We start from the raw sequence: 23447 nt of genomic DNA, 5'->3' as shown, positions 1-23447 counted from the left end.
CACCAAAAAGAATTTGGTTTGGGGTTCTATAAAAAGAGACACAAACCAAATTAGTACGGCGACACATCTCCAAATGGACTCACAATTACTGTAAACTGGCACGGAGAGGCTGTCTCGTCCACAGAATTGTTCAACTGGACAACTCCGGCACAACGGGAACTTGCAGATAGAAGACGATGATCTGTCTGGCGTAATCTTCCACGTCTCCACTGCGATGTCAAGCAGGGGCATCATTTCACATCTCTCGAGTAAGGATCGGCGTAGACGCGATGAAGGGCGACTCGACACTTCCCTATGTCGTGGCACCGATGATGGCTGGACACAGACGGCATTTCTGGTACCGATCCGGCGGTCCTTCAGGGAGTCGGGCACCTGGAATACAGAGGTCTGATAATTCAGAGTGACAGCGACAGCGGGTAAAACAGTACTTACAGCATACTCTACTAGGTCCACACCTAGTCCCAACGGGGCTGTTCGTACGTCGTAGATGGCATTCGCTCTGCCACCGTCAGGTCGACCAACGTTCCACATAACGCTGCATTGAGGCTCAGCTATCACGCGGGGGGTGTCAACCTGCCGGAAACAGTCACTCATATTATCATATGTCGTACCTCCTGTATCAACCATCACCTTCCAGGTCCCTTCTTCAACTGCAACTCCTGCAGTACAAATCTCCAATCCCTGGGACCTCTTCGCGATGTTCAAGGGAGCCATCATCCTTCGGGTCGTCCACTGATCCTTACTGAGAACACTGGGAACACATACGAGCATCAAACAAAATATCGCTAAGAAACATGGGGCCAATTGAGGGATAAGCTTTCCGAGCCTGTCATGTCCATAACCGGCTATATCCACTAGCCTGGTTTGGACCAAAGAGGGCATTAGACCTTTCGAACACACCTCACATACCTCTGACGTCTGGGGAATCTCTGGTCGGTTCAATGAACGCTGTACCTTGCCATACCGCAAGTACTCGTCCGCCTTCGCTCCAGACTCTTCGGTATCCGTGGGTGCTTGCACACAAGGCCTCTCTTCTAGCTCAGGTACTTCTGCCATCGTAACCTCATGTTTCTTGTCGAGAGATAAATCAGGAGACACTGCTAGAATACTGTCGATCTGCGGGTGAGAGGACAAATTAAACATGTTTAAATCCGGGTCTGCCTTTACCTGGATATTACCATTGCCTGTTACCTCAGATCGTGCTGTTCCGGTAGACTCGTCCGCTATCTTGGGATGATTGGTGCTCCAATCGGTCACCAAGTCGTTGGCTAGTACCACGTCAATCCCAGCCACAGGGAGGGTATCGACTACTGCCAAAGCACATGTGCCGCTGAAGTAAGGCGAGTCGAGATGCACCGGCACCAAGGGGGCGATATACTGCGTTCTCGGAAACCCAACCAGGACAACCTCTGGTCTCCCATCCACACTTACTCGCTCAGGTAACGAGTTCTTCACGATCAGGGACTGGGCTGCTCCACTATCTCTGAGCACTACAACTGATCTACCAGTATGATCACTCGATACATACCCGCCTGAAGTGTGAGGGGAAAACAATCTGGGTTCTTCCTGCGTAGTCGTCGACTGGCTTCCTGCTGGTGGTGTAACACAGCTCATCATCATCACCTCCCTACGTGCACTGCCACCTCTTCTGCCTCGGCACCTAGCAGCTACATGCCCTTTCTGCCCACAAGTCCAGCACACCATATTCCTCCTTGGACTCCGGTGTTTCGGACTACTAGGACTAGTCCTTCGAGGGCTACTTGGGGGCGTCTTCTTAGCGCTTTGTGGGACGGGTCTTTCTTCTTCGTCATGAGGTCTGTCAAACCGGCGCTGGTAATTCCTCGGGACGTACTTAGCAGACGGCCTATGAGTCAGGATGTACTCTTCAGCCATGGTGGCTGCCGCACTCAAGGTCTCTACCTGCTGTTCCTCTAAGTACGTCTTCAGGTCTACAGACAAACAATCCTTGAAGTCCTCGAGCAGAATCAGCTGCTCGAGGTCTTCCTTGGTCTCCACCTTCCGAGAGGCACACCATTCCTGGAAAAGTCGCTCCTTGAGCGTGGCGAATTCGGTAAAGGAGTGCTCTGAGGTCTTCTTCAGGTTTCGAAACTTCTGCCTGTATGCCTCAGGTACCAATTGGTACGCCATGAGCACAACCTTCTTCACCTTGTCATAATCGCCGGAGTCGTCAAGGGATAACGTAGAGTAGGCGATTTGGGCCTTCCCAGTCAAGACTGACTGTATCATGATGGCGCAATTCTCCCTTGGCCACTCCAAAGAGGCAGCGACTTTCTCAAAGGCTGCAAAGAACTTCGAGACTTCCCTCTCATTGAATTTGGGGACCATTTTGATGTTTCTTACCGGATCGAAACCGCTGGTGTCCGTTGTTGGCCTCCGACCACCGCCTAATCGTAATACTTCTAGTTCATGTTGTCTCTGTCTTTCGTTTTCTTCTCTCTCTCGCTGTTCTCTTTCTCGTTTCTCTTCTCTCTCTCGCTCTTCTCTTTCTCTTTTCTCTTCTCTTTCTCGCTCTTCCCTTTCTCTCGTCTCTCTTCTCTTTCTCGTGCTTCTCTCTCTCGTTTCTCTTCTAATTCTAGACGCTTCATCGCCAATTCCTTTTCTTTCATCTCCATTTCTTTATTTTTCATCTCCACTTCTTTATCTTTTAATTCTCGTTCTAATTCTAACTTCTTCCACTCTATCTCGCGATTTATCTCCAGGGCACGCATTTTGACTGTCAGGAAGCTGATATTAAGCTCACCTGCATCACTGTCAATGTCACTGCCCTTCTCTTCCTTTTCCGTGGAAGCTATTTCCTCACCTTCCTTTGTACTAGGAGCCCCGCCTTCCTGTTTCTCTTCTGCCTTCAGGTGCCGGTGAACCTTGGACAAGATCTCCACACGGGAATCACTGGCACGGATCTTGATCTCTAGGTAGGCGCTCACTAGTACAAGTTCCGGTTTGCTCAGATACTTTAATCTGGCAAGACAGTCCTCTCTGTTCAGAAAAGCCTGCACATCGTCCAGATCATCGATGGTAGCTTTATCTGCCATTGTCACCGATGGAACACTCAACTAGCACTTAACACACCGCTTACACGTTAGCACTTAACGCACCGAGCACTGTTCTACGTCAATATTGCACTTTATCGCACCAAACACTGCACTTGCCAATATTGCACGTAATCACTTCGGGCACCGCACTACGCAATATCGCACTTAATCACAGCGAACCCTTCACTCTACAATATAGCACTGAATCACTGAGCACCGCACTACTCAATATTGCACTTAATCGCTTAATCACAGCGAGCACCGCACTGCACAATATCGTACTTAGTCACTCTGAGCACCGCACAGGACGTATAACGTCACAATCATCACACAGGGGGAATTATATACAGGGATTACGCCACTTCACCACCCCTGTCAAACATACTTAACAAGGGGACGGATCCCGCTGGGGATGCCAATTATGTTACGGCCCTCTTGGGACGCAACGGGGTCCTTACTCTGATGTTGTTATAGGAAGTTGTATCCGACCCCAAGCCAGTAGTGGCTTTCAAGGGATGAGATCCGTGACGCAAGAAACTTAAAGGGGGAAGGGAAAGAAAGTTAAGAACTTAAGATTATAATTTACCATCACCATATAAATAATATATAAAAGAGTGCACAGGGGGAGGGGTATAAACACTATACAGGGGGATTATTCACAATCGTTGTCTTCTGCTGAAGACTCTGGTGCAAAGCTCTCGGTGCTGAGTCCTCGGTGCTTTCGTGGTCCCTTGACGAATTCTTCTGAGAAGTTGAGCCTACCCTGGCCACAGGTCAGCCAAAACACAGGTCCACTGGGGGCACCGCCGTGTAGGCCGTCAACCACACGTCCAGCTGGTCTGCTGGCAGGTTCCGGATCAGCAAGGCTGGTCAGGCCACTCCACGAACGATATAAGGGGAACGCCCTAGACAGGAGCCTCGTGTGACACCACAAATCACTCTCCTGTCCTCAATACCCCAGTGGATGATCGTCTCCAACAGTCGGTCCCGGGTAATCCTTCTACTGCCACTCCACTGGCAGGGTAACACACCACAGTGTTCTTCCGGGGGGACGACTTCACAACTGCTGCAGCAAAGCACAAGGTATGGAGACGGCTGCCTTGGGTAGACTGACTCGACTTCCATCACAGCAGTCCCAGGTCGACTCTGTAAGCAGACACGTCATCAATAACTGGGACACACTAAGGCACCTCACTTACGGGCTCAGGCACAAACACCTGACGTATCCAGTCCATAGATGGCGCTGTCGTCGGAGCACCACCTCACCAGAGGTCAGGAGCGGCTGTGTTGTGAGCTGCACAGGACTGGAAACTGGCCCTTGTGGCCAGTATACGTCGTCCTCACCAGGTGTCGTCGTCAGTTTGGAGGGGGTTTCGGGAGCTGACCCACAGATGGCGCGGTCGTCACTGCTCCGTGCTCGGACGCTGGATCCGGGTTCGTAACACCACCTCAAGACTCTGCTCCAATATAGAAGCATCAAGAAATATGGACCAATAGGCTTTCTACAAACACTTCTATTCAATATCCATTGTTTCGTGATCTGTCTTGTGTTGATGAAATTAATACCCTATTAATACTCTTGTTCTGTCTTGTGTTGATGAAATTAATACCCTATTAATACCACATTTTGTTCTGTCTTGTGTTAATGCCACATCACCCCTTCCACATCACTCAAATGTAGGTATAAAATCGGAGATGCGTAAGTTCTATTCAGTTGTGTATTTGTGAACTAAAGTCTTTGAAAATGTAATAAGTTTTACGAAACGTGCTCGTGTCGCGTCAGACTAGAAATAAAAATGAATTTTGGAGAATTGATTTTTGATTTACCTCCAACAGTGAAGCGAAATGTACGAAAGATTGAGAAAATTCGTGTTAGAATTATTAATCTTACTTTTTCGGTCATATTTAATAATATATATATATATATATATATATATATATATATATATATATATATATATATATATATATATATATATATATATATATATATATATATATATATATATATATATATATATATATATATATATATATATATATATATATATATATATATATTAGTATATTTTGGTAGCAGTCTTTCCTGTAGACATATATTATTAAATATGACCGAAAAAGTAAGATTAATAATTCTAACACGAATTTTCTCAATCTTTCGTACATTACGCTTCACTGTTGGAGGTAAATCAAAAATCACTTCTCCAAAATTCATTTTTATTTCTAGTCTGACGTGACACGGGCGCGTTTCGTAAAACTTATTACATTTTCAAAGACTTCACAAATACACAACTGATTAGAACTTACGTATCTCTGATTTTATATCTACATTTGAGTGAGGTGGGAGGGGTGATGTGGCATTAACACAAGACAGAACAAGAGGGGATATTAATAGGGTATTAAAAGTATCAACACAAGACAGAACAGAAACAATGGGTATTGAATAGAAGTGTTTGTAGAAAGCCTATTGGTCCATATTTCTTGATGCTTCTATATTGGAGCGGAGTCTTGAGGTGGGTAGAATATAGTTGTGCAATAATTGGCTGTTGATTGCTGGTGTTGACTTCTTGATGTGTAGTGCCTCGCAAACGTCAAGCCGCCTGCTATTGCTGTATCTATCGATGATTTCTGTGTTGTTTACTAGGATTTCTCTGGCGATGGTTTGGTTGTGGGAAGAGATTATATGTTCCTTAATGGAGCCCTGTTGCTTATGCATCGTTAAATGCCTAGAAAGAGATGTTGTTGTCTTGCCTATATACTGGGTTTTTTGGAGCTTACAGTCCCCAAGTGGGCATTTGAAGGCATAGACTACGTTAGTCTCTTTTAAAGCGTTCTGTTTTGTGTCTGGAGAGTTTCTCATGAGTAGGCTGGCCGTTTTTCTGGTTTTATAGTAAATCGTCAGTTGTATCCTCTGATTTTTGTCTGTAGGGATAACGTTTCTATTAACAATATCTTTCAGGACCCTTTCCTCCGTTTTATGAGCTGTGGAAAAGAAGTTCCTGTAAAATAGTCTAATAGGGGGTATAGGTGTTGTGTTAGTTGTCTCTTCAGAGGTTGCATGGCTTTTCACTTTCCTTCTTATGATGTCTTCGATGAAACCATTGGAGAAGCCGTTATTGACTAGGACCTGCCTTACCCTACAGAGTTCTTCGTCGACTTGCTTCCATTCTGAGCTGTGGCTGAGAGCACGGTCGACGTATGCGTTAACAACACTCCTCTTGTACCTGTCAGGGCAGTCGCTGTTGGCATTTAGGCACATTCCTATGTTTGTTTCCTTAGTGTAGACTGCAGTGTGGAAACCTCCGCCCTTTTCCATGACTGTTACATCTAGAAAAGGCAGCTTCCCATCCTTTTCCATCTCGTAAGTGAAACGCAGCACGGAACTCTGCTCAAATGCCTCCTTCAGCTCCTGCAGATGTCTGACATCAGGTACCTGTGTAAAAATGTCGTCAACATACCTGCAGTATATGGCCGGTTTCAAGTTCATGTCGACTAAGACTTTTTGCTCGATGGTACCCATGTAGAAGTTTGCAAACAGGACACCTAGGGGAGAACCCATGGCGACCCCATCTACTTGCTTATACATGTGCCCATCCGGGCTCAAGAAGGGTGCCTCTTTAGTACAAGCTTGGAGTAGTTTCCTCAGAATATTTTCTGGTATGTCAAGAGGAGTACAGGCTGGATCACGATACACTCTGTCGGCTATCATCCCGATTGTCTCGTCCACAGGTACGTTGGTAAACAGCGATTCTACGTCCAACGAGGCTCTTATCCCTGTGGCCCGTGTGCCCCGCAGTAAGTCAACAAATTCCTTTGGAGACTTCAGGCTGAAGGCGCAAGGAACATAAGGAGTCAGCAGGCCGTTGAGTCGCTTCGCCAGTCTGTACGTGGGTGTGGGTATCTGGCTAATGATTGGCCGAAGTGGGTTTCCAGGGTTGTGTGTCTTGACATTTCCATACGCATATCCAGGTTTATATTCCCCAATGATCTTTGGCAGGTGGAGTCCGGATTTCTTGGCGTTCACAGTTTCGATCAGTCCGGATTTCTTGGCGTTCACTGTACATATCTACATATATATATATATATATATATATATATATATGCAGAATAACCACATATGAAAAATAGAAAATGCTTAACGCGTTTTCGGCTAATTCGCCTTCATCAGAGCAAAGTAGAATGAAGATAAGTTTGCTGATCAGACCTTTATATCCGCCTGGGCAGATCACCTGACCACCAAAAATAAGTGGAGGAAAGGAATTATAAGAAAGAAGGTAACTGCAGAAGGCCTAATGGCCCATACAAGGCAGCTCCTTTTAATATCTCCAAGTGCCATACGTGTTTAAGTGATTGCTATATTGTTTTGACGTGCTATATTGAGGCTTAAATAGGGATCCAACTTGTACATACCGGGGCTCACATTAAGGCTGTTGTTACAATGTTTGATCAGAGCAGACTCGATCACGTTTCGTTCAACAAAATCCTTACTTTTAGCAATACATTTTGCCCCTGTGAAGTAGATAGAATGACTTATTTTTGGTGGTCAGGTGATCTGCCCAGGCGGATATAAAGGTCTGATCAGCAAACTTATCTTCATTCTACTTTGCTCTGATGAAGGCGAATTAGCCGAAAACGCATTAAGCATTTTCTATTTTTCATATGTGGTTATTCTGCATACTTGGATCAGTGTTTTTGTGATCATTGTTGCATATATATATATATATATATATATTGTGACAGTGTTCCCCCCCTTATATTTCTCCCACGCCTGCAGTAAGAGTCATGTCTACTTTTCCCAAGCGTTCTCTACGTAGCAGGCTTCAATTTGATATATGGGAGAGAGTGAAGTGTTCTCGGAGAGCCGAGAAATTTGTGAAATAGTAATATTTTGGCCTGTGGTATAGGCCCTTTAGGAAGCCAAGATGGCGCTGGCCTTCCTGATTTCCCGCCAAAACCATGTGACGTCAGTGGCACCGGATTGGTCACCGACAGCAATGTGGCACCGGGAGCCAATGAAAACCTCCCGTGGCGAAAGTGACGTCACGAAGGAAGGGGGTCCAGGCCGCGCGCTGCGCTGGCGCCATCAGTCAGACACGACACGTCAAAGAGGTTGGACGTGCGACGATTGGTCCTGTCAGTTTGACAGTTGTTTCCCGCTCCCGTGGATTTACGCGTCACCTGAAGTCTGCCAGTACTCTGTGAGGTCTTCCCTAGTTCATGTGTTGAACCAGAGAGGGAATCGACGGTTATTTGAGCAACAAGTGCTCCAGTCAGGTACTGTGCAAGAAGAAGCAGTGAAGCCGTGCAGTGACGTCTGTGGCAGTTCACCAGTTCGTGACAGCGTAGTGGCTGACAGAGCCACTGGGTAGCTGAGGAAGGAGAGGACTATTTGGGGAATCCGGACGACTGCAGCTGAGATGTAGGCGGCAGCCGTTGTTGGGAGAAGACGACGGCCAGGAGACCGACTCCCACCCTTCAAGAAGTCATGAAGGAGCACCGACCTGCAGAGGAAGAAGGCACGGAGACGACGCGCTAAACGGTGGGACGACGAGAGGCTCTGGTAGGACACGACGACGTGTCGTGTGGGGGCGTTCCCGACACGAGGACCAGGAGCTACATCTCGACTCTCATCGGAGGATAGGTCGAAGTAGGTGTTTCTAGTTTCCCTCCCCATTTCCTTTTAGTTAGCTATATTATTCGGCTATATTATCTAGCCTGAGGATTTTATGTCGTGAGCAAGTCTCACCCGTGTCACAGTAAGGCACCAGTTTGCCGTGTAGTACTATCAAGAGTACTTATAATACTTATGTTGATTATTGGTGTGTACAGGCACCAGGAACGAGTGATAAATTTACTGTGTTGTGTATATCTTTCTAGAGATTTTGATGTGAACATATAGTGATAAATTATATATAATATTATGCCAGTGTTTGGAGGTTAGGCTACGTGCCTGGAAACTATTTATTTTCCATGTATTGATGTTTGATTGGTATACACTATATATGTCTTATGTTCATGCAGTGATTAATCATTTGTGAGTACAGCCAATTATTGCGTTATCGCCCACGAGAGAAAGTACTGAAAACTCCAGTGTTAATACCTTATAATATGTCATTGAATGAAGGGCAGTGAAAACCATTACAGTGAGTTATTGTAGCATTGATTGTAGAAACGACTGTTTGAGCCTGAGTACAGTGTAACTAAGTAATACGGTCTATTGTGCCAATATCGAGTGTGCGAGTTTCTAGTAATATTGGAGAACTTAAAGAAACAGCGCGCGTGAATCTAAAAAACAAGCAATAAGCTTTCGCGCGGGGGGCCAGGCGATCAGCTGTTCTTGACACTTGATGAGGAGGGGAGGTGTTGCCACTTAGTGAGTGCATACTATTCGTGGGAACTACCGGCCGCTGCCAGGATCAGTTGATTTATTTATTATTGTTTGGCCTTGTGACATCTTTCATACATTTTAAGTAAAATACAAAATTACCATTGTGTTTATATCATTCCCTCCATTGATCTTGTGGCTATATTATACTGAAAGCATAGAGTGATAAGAGTACATACCTGCCTGAACTCCTGATTTTTTGAGTGTGACCTTGCCAAGGCTACCACTAATTCAACCAGTCCACTGAGGTGTTACTGGCCACCTAAAACACCAGTTGGCGACCTTGTGGTTAACCGTAGAGCCCGATTGTTGGGGAGGGCACATGACAGTCAAGAGAACGAGTCGTGTTCCCACTCTTTCTCAATCAGAGGCCGTTGAGATTGACTGGGAGACTCTCCTGGCGTGCAGTGGCGCCGTGAGGATCGAGTGAAGACCCGCAGGGCTACGGTGAGTGACCTTGAGCATAACTATTGCTCACCCCAGAGTAAGAATACAGTAGTGAAACCCCAACATATATATATATATATATATATATATATATATATATATATATATAAATGTACAGTACAGTAGCGTTTTAGGTATGCATTTGCAACGGTTTACACAGGAGACTGCAAGACTTCTCACGGGCCAGAGAATGGTGGCAATGAAGATAATAAGGGGGGATCCCTTCATCACTGAAGGTGGCTTGCTGTATGGTACATGCTCATTACCAGGGTCAGGAACGGGCATGCTTTAAGTGTAGAATGCCCAAAGACATGGCTGCTTTGGGCAGAGTTGCTCCATAAGATCGGGCGAATGTGTTTTCAGAAGATGACTTTACGCTGGTGAAGGAACTGAGACAAAAGATAATAATGGGTAGGCTGGCGAAGCTGTGAAGGAATCAGGTGATGGTCCTGTGGAAGAAGGCAATGCTGGTAGAGTTATTAGGCCTGCCCAGTCGCCAGTCACTGATATCGTGAAGAATGAAGTTCGTCATTCTGGTGTTGTGTTGGAGGAGATAATTGCTGGTTGTGATGAATATAGATGAAGATGAAGATGTTACCACGATGGTGACTTTGTTTTCTGGAGGTGAATTACAACATCGAAAAAGTGGAAAAATTGCGATAAGAGATGCTCGTAAATATGCCATACAGGAGAAAGTGTGTGGCTGGTGATTCAAGTGCTGAGGGAGATCTTGTTCAGAAGTTCAGAAGTGAGAGTCAATCTCTCTTGGTTCAGGAGAGAGAGACTCGTCCCTTCTGGCTCCTCCGGAAGTAAGGGAGGGTGAGAAGTTAGGTGTGTCCACTAATGTTGTTAATGTTGAGGTACTTGAGGATGATATAGGTCGGGAGGATGGGCAGAAAGAGCGTTCGGGTGGGGATTTGGAGTATTTATTGGGATTATTCCCGGAAGTCGGTAAGGGTAGAGCTACTTTGTTATTCCGGGTTTTGTGATGGAGTGGTTGTTATGGATGGAACGCAGATTTAAGAGTCTGGTTTGGAGTTGTGTGACGACGTAGGTAAAGGGTGGAGATGGTGATGTTTCTGAAGGTGGCGGTTTAAGCGTCAGCTGCTTGGTTGTTTGAATTATGGTGGCGTAGTTTTCGTGTTCCACAGGGAATGTATACTGTCAGTGTGACGTCCGGAATCAATCTCTCTTGAGTGTGTTCCTCCGGCCCCTCCTTCTTGATGCTCTATTGGTTTAGGAACACGTTAGTGACTTGGAACGTTTACGATAGTTGGAACATTCCTTTCAACCTGTCTTTCAGATGTAGCGCCGTTTGAAGGGAGGAGTGTTGTTTGAGAGTCGAACTTTTCTTTTTTTTTATTTTATTTTTACATGCAGGCATGCAATTAAATACAATAAAATATAGAAACATAACAACAAAGCAAAACAGAAAACCACCGGCCAGAAGGACCGACAGCACAGTACAACAATAAGCATAACTGGTGAAACACAAGAGAAACAACATACATCAAATTAGAACATAACACAAAATATAAGACAATGTAAACAAGCAATCATGCAAGCAAATAATGAAAAGAAAACCAAACATAGGAACACATGAAACAAATCAAACATAGGCACTGGCCGGAAGGACCTACAACAAAGCACATCATGAAGTACAACATGAAAGATAACACAAGAAAATCATAACATACATCAAGCCATAAACAAAAGAAACAATATAACATGTAAGTCAGAAACATAACACACAGGGCAAATTAACACAAAACAAGCACATGAACAAGAACAAGCACAACAAACTACCGGCCTAGCAACAAACAAAGGGAGAGGCACGAGCACATAACACAATAGGGCAAGCAAACAGCCAGAGGAGCATACAGCACTACCTAAAGCACACAAACAGGAAATCAGCGAACATACTTGCTCGGAAACCTTGCCCACGGGAACCGCACATTGAACTCTTCCCTGAGCAACCACCACTGAGGGTCTCGCACATCCACAGGGGAAGTCATAACATCTGGAACCCCGGAAACAAACACCCGCAAACAGGGGACCCAGACGGTATCACTGATGAGGCGAGTTTCCCCCACGCGCCTCCACAGGAAGGGAACCTGCCCACCAAGAAAGTTCTCCAGTTCGTCAGACAGCACTAACTCGGCAATCGTTTTCCAGTGACCTGGCGGCATCACAGACGCCGGCAACACGTCCCCCAGGGCCTCAACGTGCATCCTCTCAAGAACGAGCTCGACAGAGGGCACCACCATAGGGGGACCCGCGGCCACGGGCACACCAGACAACAGCAGGGAACCCAGACGGCGCGCATCCCTCCGTAATGTCACCACCAGGCCGCACCCAGCATCTGTATCCACACCATCTCTGTCACCGGAAGCCACTACCCTCTACTGCAGAAAGCCCTCCGGTGGAGAAAGAACAGTAGGCACGTCTTAGACACGGGCACCAGTACCAGCAGGCACATGGACCTCCGCCACCACCAACTGTGTAGACATCGCCGTATCCGGAGCCACACCGTCGACACCCGAAGACCCACAGTCACTGGTCACCAACATCGGCCCAGGCAGAAGACGAACGCCGGGAACGTTTGGGCACCAGCTGGATATCGTCAGAGTCGGATGCGGGCCCAGAAACACGGGTACCACTAGCCGGACGAACCGATGCCCGACGCAGAACGGCAGCAGCCTCTACCACAGGAGGAACCGGGCCACACACAGCAGGAGGCTCCGCAGCCACCCCAGCACCCAGCACAGCCGGGACCCGAGGCAAGGACACAGGGCCAGGTGCAGCAGCTGAAGACGAGGGAGAAGAAGCCGGCGACGCCACACAGGGAGCACCAGGAAGGCCCACTGGAGCAGCAGGGACAGTGACAGGAGCAGGAAGATCATCCGACGGCACCACAACACCCGGATGAGGGTCTGCAGCAACAGAAGGAATGTCGGGCGACGCAGGGGGAGCCTCATCAGCTAACGGGACGTTGAACTCCTCACCCCCGGAGTCCTCCATAAGAGGGAGCGGTGGGAAATCCTCTTCCCGGAACAAGTTGATGGGAGCAACTGTTGCCGCAGTGCAACCAGCAGCCTGATACCCCAACAGACCACACCGGAAACAGGTACGGGGTTGCCAGGCATAGTACACCCGGACGTAGTACCCCATAAGCCGGACAGAAGATGGAATATCCGACCGCAGGCGCATCCCCAAGGTGTGAATGTTCGTCCGCCTACCTGCATACCTCCCTGAGGAGTGTGTGTTCACCCGCACACTGACGACCGCTCCAAACCTCTGGAAGTAACGTCGGAAGAGGTCCTTGGGAAACTCCAAGGGCACCCCATACACACTGACATAAGTCAGGGCACCACTACGGTCCGAGATGGACACAGAGCCGGCACCACCCGGCAACGGCAACGAACACCCCTCGTAACGTTGGAGGAAGTCACAGTAATCCTCCTCCCTCACGAACTTGAGAACAATTTGATGGGCAGTTACAAGCTCAACACTGTAGATGGCCATCACTGGGATATAGAGCGTATCACACATAACCATCTCGATTTCCGTTTATCCAGCACGACCAGTGAACTCCAGGCCTACGGAGTTCACTCGCACAAAAGGGGGAAGATGGCCTCCCATGTCAAGCTCGCCACATCAACAAGCAGTCAGGGAGCAACAGCAGGGGGGGCAGAGACGCCCACACCCCCTGGCGACGAAAGCGGCAAACACCCCAACTACCAGAGGCCAGGCGACATGTCTGCACCTCACGACAGCTAGCGTGCAACTCCTGAGAGTCGAACTAGCTCTGGAATTGTTTTTGTTTCCGGTGCTGAACTTTCTCTAAAGAGATACGGCCTACTGAAAATGAGGTCTCTGTGTTAGGATACAATAGTTGAAATGAGCACCAGAGATTAAAACAGTTATGTAACTACCTACGTTTTCTTTATGCCAAAGGTTCTCTTGATTATTCCAAGGGTTTGGTTGGCTTTTTTCCCTGCTGCTCCCACATGTTGTGCAACCTTTAGTGGTTAGTTGATTCTGACTCCAAGGTTCATATCTTAATAAATCTGCTGTAAGGTACTGTTGTTGATCTAGTAGATTTTGGAAGGGGTGCATTTTTATGTCCCAAATGCAGGCCCTTGTGCTATTCCATATTAAAAAGCATTTTCCTGTCTTCCGATCATTTGTGGAGTTCACTTAGATCTCTTTGTAAGACCTCAATATCATTTTAAGTTCCTACTTTGCCATAAATCCAACCCATAATCCCTCTTTAAATAGTATTTTTTTTAATTATGTGGGCCATCGTATATATACTGTAATGACATATTGGACAATTACATAAAAGAATTTGGTACAATTCACTTTATAGAGTCCAGAAAAATAAAACCATAATCCAAACTGAAATATTCCTGGGCCTAGTATATCACACATATACTTTATCAGGTCTCATACAGCGTGTATTAGGCCTAGGATGGTTAGGTTAGGCAAAGTTTTGTTTGCAGCATAAATACAAAACTTTTTCCGGTGTGTCCCAATTCAATAGTTCCAAATTTTACTTGCTAATTGTCCAGTACGTCAAAATATGTACAATAATCCTCGTCGTTACTCTAAGTACTATCCTAAACAGGAAGATGGGTTACATACATTTTAAGAGTCATCTGCAATTATCATAAAGTAGCTTGTAATATTCTCGTCTATATGACTCATGTATATGACAAAAAGGGTCCGCCCCAATAGCATTGTGGCGCCCCACTCACTACATTCCTCCAGTCAGTCATTTCCATTTAACTCGAAGGGATGGATAGATACATGAAAATATCGATTGATAGAGAGAGAGGTGGATGGATAGATAGGTGAATAGATTGATGGATAGATGATGTATATAGATTGAAGGATAGAGGGATAGGTATATAGATGGAAAGATAGAGGGATAAGTATATAGATGGAAGGATAGGTATATAGATGGAGTGGATATATAGATGTATGGACACCTGGGTTGATAGGTGGTTAGTCAGATGGACTGGTAGATGGATAGGTAGATAGATGAGAGACATCGGCGGGTACCCGTAATATATTGAAAATATTAAAAATATATAAATATGTTCAGACGATGAGTCACAATAACGTGGCTGAAGATATGATGTCCAAACAACACATCAGAAAACAAAGAAACAACGACGTGTCGGTTCGTTTGAACGTTTATCAAGTCTTGTGATCAGCTTGATAATGGTCCTGAACGGACAGAAGCGTTGTAGTTTCGTCGTTTTTTTGTTGTGTGCGTATGGTCATAATAGGCTTAGTATCCCTTACTTAGGCCTAGCAGATCCTCGAAATCACACTGGCTTGGGAATTATTAGGCATACACACAAGTGCTTAAATCTGACATGTTTTTTTCACTAAATTCTATTTTTTAAATTATAAATTTTAAATTAATATTTTTTGCCAGAATATCAATGAATAAAAAGATAGAAGAAAACAAAGAGAATCTTAAATTTAACTTGTTAATTCAGCCACTGTCATTGAGCAATTGGCTTTATTTAATAAAATGGTCTTGGAAAGATACAATCAGAAAAGGACGCGGGTCATGATAACTATATATGCAGAACTTCAACATATTGGTTAACAGGATTGACAATATAGCATCTTATAAATCTATTTATAGTTACTAATCTTCGAGTTTAAGGGGACATATCAAAATAAATCGTTATAAATTAAAATTGTTCAATTTGCTTATAAATTTTTTTATGAAATGGTTATAGAAAGGGCTGCAACTGGTCCAAGTTTCACCATCACACCCTAAACAGAAAAGGAAAAAAAATACACAACGTATTATGCAACGAATGTTCAACATTCTCAAATAATCTCAGGGAACACATGTGTCAACTAAAATGTCTACTATGTGCTGTAGAAGCACAAACTCTTGTAATAATTGTAATATGTATGTTCAATATATTTATATTTAATTTTTGTTTTCTTTTTTTTTTGCCAATTTTTTTTCTCGTTTGTTATCAAGGGATTTGCATGAAACTTGCACACCTTGCTCAATGGATGCCTATCTGCAAGTAAGTAATTATCAAAAGAAGGCACCAAACCGGGAAGGCTATGTAGCACCATCAAATGTGCGGAATAATCAGAGAGCGCTAAATATCACCAAGGATGCCAATACGAGAACAAAAACGCATAAGGCGAACGATATCAAAAGTATCCGAGTCGCCAAGAATTCTATTGAGGGACAGGCGACCGCGAGGGGCAGTCGGAAAGCAAGACACCGCTCGTCCTGGAAGTCAGGCCATTCAAGAAGGACAAAGACAGCACCAAGCCAGGCACTGTACTGATGACATTCCTTTACAAATAGGTGATGCAACTACCTGGTCAATCTCTGCCATTCGAGTAACTGGGCTCTTGCTGCACATAACAAGTAAGTAATTATCAAAAGAAGGCACCAAACCGGGAAGGCTATGTAGCACCATCAAATACGCAAAATAATCAGAGGGCGCTAAATATCACCAAGGATGCCAATACGAGAACAAAAATGCATAAGGCGAACGATATCAAAAGTATCCGAGTCACCAAGAATTCTATCGAGGGACAGGTGACCGCGAGGGGCGGTCGGAAAGCAAGACACACGCTCGTCCTGGAAGTCAGGACATTCAAGAAGGACATGCACGACCGTAAGAGGGACAATGCAACTAGGACAATAAGGAGCAGGGCGGCGCTCCATCAAGTGACCATGGGTTAAGCGAGTATGGCCAATACGCAACCTCGCCAGAGCTGTTTCCCACCGCCGGTTACGGTGGAAGGAGGACGGCCACGAGGAAACACAACAGTTAAGAGTACGTAGCTTGTTACCAGTAACAGACAACCAAGAAGCCTGCCAACGGGTAAGAACTGAGGAATGGATAACTGGGTAAAAGTCGGAATACGGAATGCCTTTACGAGAGATGGGACAAGAGCGGACAGCTTCCTTAGCGGCAGCATCCGCACGCTCATTTAAAGACACACCAATATGGCTGGGAACCCAACAAAACTCAACCGACTTAAATTTACTGTGAACGAGAAACAGCCAATGCTGGATCTCGACAACTACTGGATGAACCGGATTAAAGGACCCGAGAGCCATGAGGGCACTACGAGAGTCAACAACAACCACAAAGGAAGACTGACAACGAGAAAGCAGGAGACGAAGAGCATAGAGAATAGCATAAAGTTCTGCTGTAAAGATGCTAGTCTCCGGAGGCAAGCGACACATATAAGTGCGATCAGGAAAAACAACAGAGTAGCCAACACCGTCCGCTGACTTAGACCCATCGGTGAAGACAGAAACGGAGCGGGAGTGAGAAGAAAAGTGCTCGAGGAAAAGGCGTTTTAGAACCGTAGGAGGGGTAAAAGCTTTAGTGATACGGGTCAAGGAAGTACAAAACCGCGGAAGAGGGACCCTCCACGGGGGCAAAGAAGGAACAACACGAGGAGAAACATCAGAAATACGAACGGAGAGAGAATCCTGTAGGCGAGATAACCGGACAGAAAGAGGGAGGCGGTGAAGAGGAACAGGAACCGCAGGAGGGGTAAAAGTTAAAGCACGACAGAGGCGAGAGGAAGGATGTTGCAAGGACCGCGCAAGATAGCGAAGACAGTAGCGATCACGGCGGTCCTGGAGAGACAAGAGGCCAGTGTCAACATACAAGCTAAGGATGGGAGTCGAACGAAAGGCACCAGAACTGAGGCGCAACCCAGTATGGTGCAAAGCATCAAGACGGCGAAGAGTAAAAGGAGAAGCAGACGAGTAAGCAGGGCAACCATAATCGAGCTTAGACAGGACGAGAGAGGAATGTAAAGCAAGGAGAGTGCGCCTATCTGCCCCCCAAGAAGTATGGGACAAGACCCGAAGGAGGGTAAGGGCCTTAGAGCACTCAACACGGAGGTAAGAGATATGGGGAGACCAAGACAAACGAGTGTCAAGGAATAACCCCAAAAGCTTCGCGGAATCTTTGTATTCAAGGGGATGACCATAAAGTGACAAAGAGGGACGAAGAACAACCCGTTTCCGCGTAAAAGTCATGGCACAAGTCTTAGAAGTAGAGAACTTGAAGCCATGACCTGTGGCCCAAGACGACACGGCATCAATGGCAAGTTGAAGCCGGCGTTGAAGGAAAGGCGAATCATCACCCTGACAACAAAGGGTAAGATCATCGACATAGAGAGCGGAGAAGACACCAGAAGGAAGAGAGGAAAGAAGACCATTGAGGGCAACAAGAAAAAGAGTAGTGCTCAGAACACTACCCTGGGGCACACCTTCGTATTGCTGAAAAGAGGGAGAGAGAGCGGTACCAAGGCGCACCCGAAAGGAACGACGAGAGAGAGGAAGCTGCGGAGAAAGAGAGGGAGATGACCACGAAGGCCAAAAGAATGAAGTTGAGATAGGATATGATAACGCCAAGTGGTGTCGTAAGCCTTTTCTAGGTCAAAAAGGACGGCAACAACGGAGGTCTTCGCAGCAAAAGCAGTACGAATATAGACCTCCAAGTTCACCAGGACATCTGTCGTGCTGCGGCACTTGCGGAAACCAAATTGAGAAGGGGAGAGGAGGTGATGGTGTTCCAGGAACCACATCAGACGAACGTTAACCATACGTTCAAAGAGTTTGCAGACACAACTTGTGAGAGCAATAGGGCGAAAGTCCTTAGGGGAAGTACCCAGAGACCCCGGTTTGCGAACAGGGAGGACAACGGCATCGAGCCAGTCCTCAGGGACTGACGACGACTCCCAGATCCGATTATACAGACTCAGTAAATACTGAGACGTGCTCGGAGGGAGATGGCGAAGCATCTCATAATGAATACCATCGGAGCCCGCCGCCGTAGAACCGCAGAGGGCCAGGGCAGAACGAAGTTCAGAGAGAGAGAAGGGATCATTATAGGGAAGCTGAAGATGAGTGCAGAAATCTAAAGGACGAGACTCAAGGACAGGTTTACGAAGAAGGAAAGATTGGGGAAGATGAAGACCAGAGCTAACAGAAGAAAAATGGGAACCCAGTTCGGAAGCGACCTGCAATGGGTCCGCCACAAGAGTATCATGGAGGTGAAGGACCGGTGAAACATCGGGAACGAACTTACCCCCTATCTTGCGGATACGCTTCCAGATCTGGGCCAGAGGGGTCTCGGACGTAATTGTTGAGACATAAGATGCCCAACATTCACGTTTAGCCGTACGGATGGCCCTACGGGCCACCGCACTCGCTTTCCGAAAGAAAAGAAAAGAATCGGTCGTCTGCCTACGGCGGTGCCTCTTCCAGGCTGCACGCTTACAGCGGACAGCCCGAGCACAGTCCGCATTCCACCAAGGAACGCACTTCCGTGGACCCCGAGAGGAAGAGCGAGGAATAGAGCGGAGGGCAGCGTTGAAGACAGTGTCATGAAAAAGGAGGAGAGCGCGAGAGAGAGGCAGAAGGGAGAGGCCAGGGAGAGCAGCACTGAGGGTAAATAGGGTCCAGTCTGCCTTAGCAAACTGCCACCTAGGGAAAGAGAGGGAAGGGCGAAAAGAGAAAAAGGAAACAAGGATGGGGAAATGATCACTTCCATGGAGGTCATCAAGAACCTGCCACGTGAAATCTAAGTAAAGAGAAGAAGAGCAGAGAGAAAGATCAAGACAAGAAAGGGTGCGAGTCCGAGAGTCCAAATGAGTGGGCTCACCAGAATTCAGAAGAGACAGGGAAGAAGAGAGGAGAAACGGCTCAAGGAGGCGACCCCGGGTATTCATCAAAACGTCACCCCAAAGAGAATGACGACAATTGAAGTCACCCAGCAGGAGCACAGGCTCCGGCAAGGAATCCAGGAGGTGTTTCAAATCAGGAAGAGAGAGCGGGACACTCGGGGGGAGATAAATGGAACAAACTGTGTACCATTTCCCCACAAAGATACGAGCAGCAGAACAATGGAGAGGCGAAGGAAAAAGTAAAGGAACAAAGGGAACATCAGCCCGAATCAAAAGAGCAGAAGAATTAGAAGCCCCAGCAATGGCTGGGGGGGGGGAGAGAAAGGAATAGCCACGAAAACGACCAGGACGAGCACCAAGCATTGGCTCCTGGAGACAGACACAAAGGGGCGAAAACCGCGAAATCAGAAGTTGGAGTTCGAGGAAATTGGCGTAATAACCTCGAACGTTCCATTGAAGAATGGACAACGACGAGAAGAGAAAGGACAAAAACAGAGAACAAGGAAGAAACAAAGGCGAAAGACCAACAGAGCACGTTAAAGAATATCAGGGTCGGGATCAGGGTCAGCAAAGTCAGGGTTAGGGGGCATGGGTAAACTGAGCAAAGACGGAGGGAAGGAAACGGGAGAACAGAGCAGAGGTGGGCGGGCAGGGTCTGGAGGAGGAGGAGGAAGAGGAGGAGACAACGGAGAGGAGCCGTCAAGGACAGCAGCAGGAGGAGGGGGAGTAGAAAGAGGGGAGCGCACCCCAGCAAGAGCAGCAACCGAAAGGGAAGCAGGGGCCAAAGAAACCTCCATAGCAGGAACAGGGGGCGCAAGCACTGAAACTGGGAGGGGAAGGAGCAACAGAGCCAGAAGGAGGAGCTGAGGAAGAAAGCGAAGCCTTCTTACCCGCCGGGGAAGAGGAAGGAGAGGAGCCAGGCTTACGCTTCTGACTTAAAGAGACCGGTGTCCCAGCAACTACGTACCGGGCAACGGATTCCAGTGTCTCAACAGGAGAAGCCGAACGAGAGCACACACGACGGCCGTTAGGAGAGCGATGGACATCCGCCCGCACCGACAGGCGGTGGGGAGAGCCGATAGATGGAGGAAGAGGATGGGAAGGAGGATCGGAGGGGGACGAGGAAGAAGACACAGAAGACACGACAGACCGGGTAGAAGGAAGGGGAACCCCAGACAGAGGACCAGGAGGAGGATCCTTCGGGAGAGAACCCAAAGGAACAGAGGAGGGGGCAGTGGGCGCATCAGGGTCCAAGGCCCGGAAACTGTTGTGAGTCTGAGGAAGGCGGGAAGGACGAGGAGAGGAAGAGCGCAACACGCGAGCATAAGAGATGTTAGCATAAGGCGGGAGCCGGCGAACCTGGCGCCTCGCCTCAGGAAAAGATAAACGCTCCCGGTGCTTCAGGTTGAGGACGGCTGCCTCAAGCTTGTAATGGACACACGCACGGGAGAAGGTAGGATGGGCCTCACCGCAGTTGAGGCAACGAGCCTGGGGAGAAGTGCACTCCGACTTAGAGGGACCCTCGCCACCACACAAAGGACAGAGAGAGACAGTCCCGGAGCAGCGGAGGGCACCATGCCCAAACCTCCAGCACTTGTTGCAGAGCCTAGGAGAAGGAATGTACTCCTGGACAGAGCACCTGACACCAGCAAGAATGACAGAGGGTGGAAGGGTCCTACCATCAAAGGTAATCTTCACAACCCGGAGGGGTTGACGGCGACTACCACGAGGGGGACGAGTAAACGTGTCCACCTGGAGAATAGAATGGCCCTGGGCAGCGAGGATATGTCGAATATCGTCGTGGCAGTCGCGCAGGTCCCGAACACCGGTCGCAACATGGGGCGGGAGCAAAATAGTGCCAACACTGGCATTCAATTGAGCGTTCTTCGAGACCCGAACGGGGGTCTCGCCAAGGCAGGATAAGGCAGCCAAGCGGGAAGCAGCATCCTGAGGAGCAGCAGCAACGACACGTGTACCGAGACGAGTGGGGTTGAAAGTAATGGAGGCATCCACGGAATCAATGAGATGTCGATGAAGGGAGAAATCGTCAGGAGGCGCAGAATCAAGAGGGAGATCAAAATATTTGGCCCACGAAGCGGGACCAAACAAGGCTTGATAGGTAGCAGAACTGGAAGGAATCGAGCGAGGGCGGCCGTGACGAGGACGGCGGTGAGAACCCCCAGAGAGAGAGGGGTTAAAAGGCGCAGTAGTTACAACTAGAGAAGGAGCCGCGCCAGGGGACGAGGTAGTCACCACTGGGGGCTTGGGGCTCGACCCAACCACAGAGGAGGGAGGGGAGCCAGGGGAAGGAGTCAGAGAGGCCAAAGGAGGAGCAAGGTCGGGGCCCAATGCAGCGGAGGCTACAGAGCCCGGTCTTCCAATACGGACCGACTCGGGGGCTTGGTCGCCCACCCCACGAGCCTGAAAAGGTAAGCCAGAAGCAGCCGAAACAGGGGTTATCATCTTGACGAAATTAAGAATTCACTCACGAATGTGCCCCCACACCCACCATGGAGCCACAATTAGAGGCAGGACACCCAACAAGAAGCTATCGCCGATCTTGTCGGGGCCTCCTAGGGGTGCGTCGTGAGTATACGCCCCACAAACGCCACCTTAAGAAACCGACAGTCCGTCGAGATCGGGTTCAGTGACGAAGTGGGGATTGACAATAAAAGGTTCCCCTCGCTCTCGACGTCGGGTACTGCAGTTCTACGGGTGCATGAGTATGCCTCCTCAAGCACCCGGGCGTCAAAATAGAAGAAGTCCATGGAAGAACCAGAACGAGCAAAAGGTCGGCAGGAAACGGCAAGCAGATAGGAGAAGAGGGGGGAGAAAAACGAAACAGAAGGAAAAGGAAAAGGTGCCCAGCAGAATTGGAGAGGACGGCAGCAGGAGCACAAGGCTAGAAAAGGACAGAGGACTGTCCTAAGGAGCATCACACTCCAGCAGCCGCCCACGAAGCCCCCACACGGCGACAACGAGCTGAGCGGGGAGGGGGTGCCTATCTGCAAGGGTGCCAATTATAAACGAAATCTGTCGAAGTCAAGCTCAGCTACAGGTGGCCGAACTTGGATCTTTATTTTACTCTGGAAAGTAATTTACACCTTCAAAGTACTTCAAAGCTTTCATTTATTAATCAATTTACATGCAAATTACACCTTATATGTAACGTTTGTGCTTCTACAGACTCTAGTTGACATTTTAGTCCAAAGTCTATTTGTTGATTTTATAAAAAAATTTAAATATCATATATTGCATATTTTTTTAGTAGGGTAACTTTGAAAAATTATATTTCTGCACTAAACATTTTTTTGATAAAACTGATCACTAGAATCCTTTATTATGTGCTTAATTTAATATCTGAGTGTTATAGAAATGATTTTAGTTGACACATGTTTTCCCTGAAACTATTTGAAAATTCGTTGCATAATTCGTTTTTTATTTTTTTTCTCCTTTTCTGTTTAGGGTGTGACGATGAAACTTGGACCAGCTGCAGCCCTTTCTATAACCATTTCATAAAAAAATTTATAAGCAAATTGAACCACTTTTAATTTTACATCGATATGCCCCCTTAAATTAAATAGAAATCTATAAATACTACAAGCTAAGATGTTATGATCGAAGCTGAGGTATAACCTAAATTGACAATATATCATTATGAGAATGTCAAGCCTAACATTGATAAAAGTATAATGCAAGTGATAATACCACTAGGAATATGCCAAGCTCTCTCTTAATACGTATATAATGTAAGTGATAGTACTACTAGGAAAATGTCAAGCTTAATCTTTATACAAAATTAAAGGTTTGGATACACAAACTAAAAACTCCACTAATTACTAAAAAAT

At 47.1% G+C, this 23447-nt stretch overlaps 1 protein-coding gene across 1 annotated transcript in view; it reads right to left on the bottom strand.

The window, feature by feature from the left end:
• Window positions 1-13687: 13687 nt before the first annotated feature.
• Window positions 13688-23447, bottom strand: part of LOC138359677 (protein starmaker-like) — a 28662-nt gene continuing 18902 nt past the window's right edge. Inside the window, exon 4 of the mRNA XM_069319096.1 lies at window positions 13688-13761. Within this exon, the coding sequence (XP_069175197.1) occupies window positions 13688-13761 (74 nt within the window). The remainder of the gene's footprint in view (window positions 13762-23447) is intronic.

The sequence above is a fragment of the Procambarus clarkii genome, chromosome 92, assembly GCF_040958095.1.
Source record: "Procambarus clarkii isolate CNS0578487 chromosome 92, FALCON_Pclarkii_2.0, whole genome shotgun sequence".
Classification (NCBI taxonomy): Eukaryota; Metazoa; Arthropoda; class Malacostraca; order Decapoda; family Cambaridae; genus Procambarus; species Procambarus clarkii.
This window is presented reverse-complemented; position numbering and strand designations above follow the sequence as displayed.